General features: G+C 37.1%; 1 protein-coding gene across 1 annotated transcript in view; it reads left to right on the forward strand.

Moving 5' to 3' along the window:
* The window catches only part of lcmt1 (leucine carboxyl methyltransferase 1), a 7,616-nt gene that overhangs the window by 2,284 nt on the left and 594 nt on the right, over positions 1–4,738 (forward strand). Inside the window, exons 4-10 of the mRNA XM_032503318.1 lie at positions 48–124; positions 727–788; positions 874–976; positions 2,320–2,440; positions 2,642–2,743; positions 2,928–3,019; positions 4,089–4,186. Of these exons, the coding sequence (XP_032359209.1) occupies positions 48–124; positions 727–788; positions 874–976; positions 2,320–2,440; positions 2,642–2,743; positions 2,928–3,019; positions 4,089–4,186 (655 nt within the window). The remainder of the gene's footprint in view (positions 1–47; positions 125–726; positions 789–873; positions 977–2,319; positions 2,441–2,641; positions 2,744–2,927; positions 3,020–4,088; positions 4,187–4,738) is intronic.

Here is a 4,738-nt window from a genome sequence, read left to right on the forward strand (position 1 = left end):
TGTGTGTGTGTGTGTGTGTGTGTGTGTGCGCTTTATACACTTTATAGGATGAAAACCTCATGCCACGGAAGTTCTTTGAAGTTGATTTTCCAACAGTTGTGGCCAGGAAAATACACTATATCAAGTAAGACAACCATGCTAACTATTATTATTATTACTTGTTTATTTTTTTCCCCGTATTGAACATGAACCAGATCAGCCACAATCTACATAGTAGAAGATCTGGTTTTGATGGTTATATATATAATGCAATACCTCACTGCATTAAAAATACATATTGATGAGGAAATTCTCATTTGAATTTAAGCTTTAGGTTGTATAACTGTTATAATAAAGAAGAACATTAAGCAGCACAGGTTTCCTTCTTTTTTTTTTGGTATTGCAATTCGGGTAAAGATCAGTAGAGGGAGACAAAGCTATATTTTTCAGCTGCTGTACAACAAAATTCAAAGAACAGTGGCCGTGTGTTTATACTGCATGTTATCATCACATGTGCTGTATGGATGGATGTTTATTATATTATATGTAAATTTGCTTTAAGCTTTGCTAGGTGTAATGTACATGTACTATGTGTAATGTATAGCCTATATATCCTAGCAACTGAGTGTATGTAATCTATACATATATTAAGCTTTTAATAGCAGATAGTATAGTATGTAGTGTAGCTAGCCAGGTTTATTGTTGCAGTTTGGTTATGAATTTTAATGGTGTTTTTTCTTTAACTAGGACCAAACCACCCCTGTCCAAACCCCTCCTCGAAACCCACTCAACAGACTCCTTACTACTAGGTAATGAACACAAGTTGCAATCATTAATATTAAAGATGTTTAGCATCTTCCTCACAATGTGTGTTTTTGTTTTTTGTTCGCTCAGATGCCCACAGCCTTGACTCAGACCGTTACTGTATCATTGGAGCAGACCTCAGAGACATCTCTAATTTGGATGAAAAACTGAAGAAGTTCCAGCTTAATCCAGAGTATGTGAAGAGATATTTTTGATATTTTTAATTTTTTATAGTCATGCTAGGCAAACCATTTCAGTTTTGGAAGAAAGCGTGTACTAACCCGAGGTTGATATTTTATTTTGGTGGATTAAGTCCATCTGTCAGTTTTCCCAGCATGTCTTTAGAAATCCAAGAATTGAAGCTTATCTCCGTTTTTTCTCACAGTGAGTAACTCTAGATAACAGAGTCACTCGAGAGAGCGTCTGTTTGGCTGAAATGCAGATATCATTTCTGAAAAGGATACCCCACCGAAAATGTATGTTATGAGTATCAAACACTACCTCCTGGTGACTTGAAATAATAATTAATTAAACCTCATAAATTCTCCTAAAAAGACATTTTTTTTAGTCCTTTTTAAAAAGTCTCAGTGGTTTGAGGTGCCCTCATGGTCGGGGGGTGGGGGGGCATTCCAGATCCAAGGAGTGGCAGAACAGAACAGCCCAAAATGTGGCTACTTCAAGAAGAGTGGTAGCATGACAGTGTATTCAAGCCCATTTTGAGACATTTCTGTGGAGGTTTTGATCATTTGTTCCATTGTTAAACTATTGGAGTCCACCGTAATTGACATGGATTGAGTTTTTTGTGAAGGAGCAAACATCCTAAAGCCACCTTTTTAACTTCAAGGGGTTTGGATTCTTAAATGTTTTTAGGTTGCAGTGGTCCAATCCACATGGCCATTTTGAAGTATTTGGACGGCACAGATATCCTTATTTTTGTATGATGGGATGTTTTCTGTGGCCCCAGCTCGTAACTCACACATTATTACCTTTATTAATCCAGGGAAGTTTGACTAAGCAAGGCTTTTTTTTACATTGAGCTGCCAGATATGAATGTGTAAATGTAGTTTTATTAGTCTTAATTGTTTGAGAGGGAGAGACTCAATTGTGTTCTGCCTGCCCAGACTAAAGGTTGGAGTGAAAATGTAATATTCCTCTGTGGATATGATTGATTTTTTATTAAAGTCCCTTTGTTAGTAATTAGCAAGACATCTCAAAAACATTACTAATATCAATGGGATTTGGTGCAAGGGGAACTGCTTTAAAGTCTCTCCTGATCCATTTATGTTTTAAACACTGCAAGATTTATGAACAATTTCACTATTTTGGACTGTGCTTAGCTGAATAAGAAAATGTGCATTATGTTCAACATTAATGCTTATCTGGATCTAGATAACAGACTAAAAGATTATAAAAATGAAAACAAAAAAATAAAATATTAGATTTAGAGGCTTGTTTAGCTTTGGCAGAATTGCGGCATTTCTGAGTGCTTTCTGGTTATGTTGTTGTGGTTAAGTGTACTTCTGTTCTCACTCCCAGATTACCTACACTGCTCCTGTCTGAGTGTGTGCTGGTCTACATGACGCCCTCCCAGTCCTCCAATGTAGTTCACTGGGCTGCAGAAACCTTCCACACCGCCATGTTCATCAACTACGAACAGGTAAACAAGACCAGTGACTTCTTCCTGTACAGCAAAATGAATCCTGTTATTCATGTCACACCTAATGCAAGTACCTTGGGTTTAATATTTATTTAAAAGGTATTCGAATGGACAGAAGTAGAACGTATGCATTTGAGCTGAGATTTTTATAATGTAGCCTAATGTATGGCTTCATCCACTCAACATGATCTTTGTGTCCAGTTGAACATGAACGATCGATTTGGCCAGGTGATGATCGAGAACCTGCAGCGTCGCCAGTGCATCCTGGCAGGAGTGGAGGCCTGCCAGTCTCTGGAATCTCAGGTAAACCCCAATAGTAAAATGCAATATTTTACAACCAAATCAACAATTAAGTCTTAGTTTTCAGAGGTTTTTGATAAGTTGAGTGGCTCTGGAAGGCCAGTAACTGTCATATCCAAAATGTAAGAATAATCTGAGGTTCTGATGTTTCGAGAGATCAGTACAGTGTTTTAATGTGTGTTTGCAGAAGGAGCGGTTCCTTAAGACAGGCTGGGAGCATGCTGATGCTCTGGACATGATGACGGTCTACAGTATGCTCCCCCAGGAAGATGTGGGAAGGTAATGCAGGCCAAAATACTGCTTAGTACTCCATTATTTGTCGGATATACTTTGAAAATGTTTTAACATAAAATCTGCATCATGAACATATACAAGGCGGAGGGTCCAACCAAAGATGTTACAGAGTTGCATTATGGGAAGTGTAGCATCTAAACCTTTGGAGCTTGAATCATAGGAACTAAAAATCTGAATATCTCAGCCTCTGCTGCATCAATTGTGGCTATTCTCTTTTAATTTGTCTCTCGCTAGTTCTCCAAATTTGTAAGAGTTCTGTACTGTGATATAAACTAAATTGCTAGAATACCCCTTTACTCTGATTTAGGAACGTTTTAATAATGGAGTTGTATAATGTATCTCAGACTTAAAGGGGTCGTAATATGCTCATTTAATGTTAGTTAGTTAGTTAGTTTTAACTAGAACATGCTTACATGCTTTAATGTTAAAAAAACACATGTTTCTTATGTCTGTCTGAATATACAGTACCTGTATTCATTTTCTGTCTCAAACACTTAGTTTTTCCGCTTGTCTCTTGAAGCCCCCATCCCCCAAAAAAGCCCAGTCCCCACTGACTGGTCAGCGTTTCCAGATCTTCCACATCTGTGCTCTCTAAGTCTCTTTAGTCATTGCAGCTGGGGAATGCACTGTAGCAGCGCTTTGTACCCACATATAGTAAAGTTTTGACATCGTAATAGTACGGAAGTCCTGACTGCACATTTAAAGGGAACAATTCGGAAAACGGGATGTGTGCATTTCTCTGTGGAATAAGTGTTTTGATGCTTTAACAGTATTTATATAGCACACTCACTTTTTTAAAACATGAGTCCTTAAAGTTTGTGTTATTGATTGATGACTTGCATTGAATTTGATCAACAACCAGTAGAAATTGAAACATCGCCTTCGGTGAAACAAACAAAATATGTGATATTTTCACACAGGTAATTTAGAAGCTTGAGTCTTGGTGCATTGGTTGCAAACCCTGCAGATTGATTATCCCATCTGTATATAGCCTGACATGAAAGATCACAATCCTAAAAAAGTGGATGAAATACGTCTTTTGTTTTTCTTGCAGAATTGAGCGTCTGGAGTTCCTAGATGAGAAGGAGCTGTTGCAACAACTGCTTCAACACTACAGCATCTGCTGGGCCACCAAGGACAAACTCAATCTGGGTAATGCACAGTTACATTACACCTCCATTTTAAATAAATTGGGTATGTTAGCTGTAGTAGGAAAGAAGAAATTATGAGTCAGTGTCAGGGTCATCTACATACAGTACATTGGTTTATTTACTTTGCGTTACTTATATGTGGGGCAGGGTTCGAGAAATCCAATTTCTGATTGAAATCGATCTTCATTTGAATAATGCAATATTGATCCTTAAAATCCAAAGATCTATCATTGAAGAGTTTTCAAGATAGAGTGAAGATATTGGTATCATGAAACTAGGTAATCCATCTCTATGTAACTTTTTGGGGGGTTGATTCTTATTATTATGTTTTAATATTGCACCAGGCTAGAGGGTTCCTTGTATAATTTACAGCAATAGTTTTATAAGAATCTCTTTTAGATCCAAGCAAAATTTGTATTGTAACTAAAATGTTCCTAATAAAATTGATATTTTACCAAATTGGGACCTTGTGAATTGAAATCGAATCAATTCTAGAAATCAGTGGCGATACCCAGCCTTGCTTATATGTTTTAAATGTTTCATATTTCCACCC

The sequence above is a fragment of the Etheostoma spectabile genome, chromosome 21 (genome assembly GCF_008692095.1).
Source record: "Etheostoma spectabile isolate EspeVRDwgs_2016 chromosome 21, UIUC_Espe_1.0, whole genome shotgun sequence".
Lineage (NCBI taxonomy): Eukaryota > Metazoa > Chordata > Actinopteri > Perciformes > Percidae > Etheostoma > Etheostoma spectabile.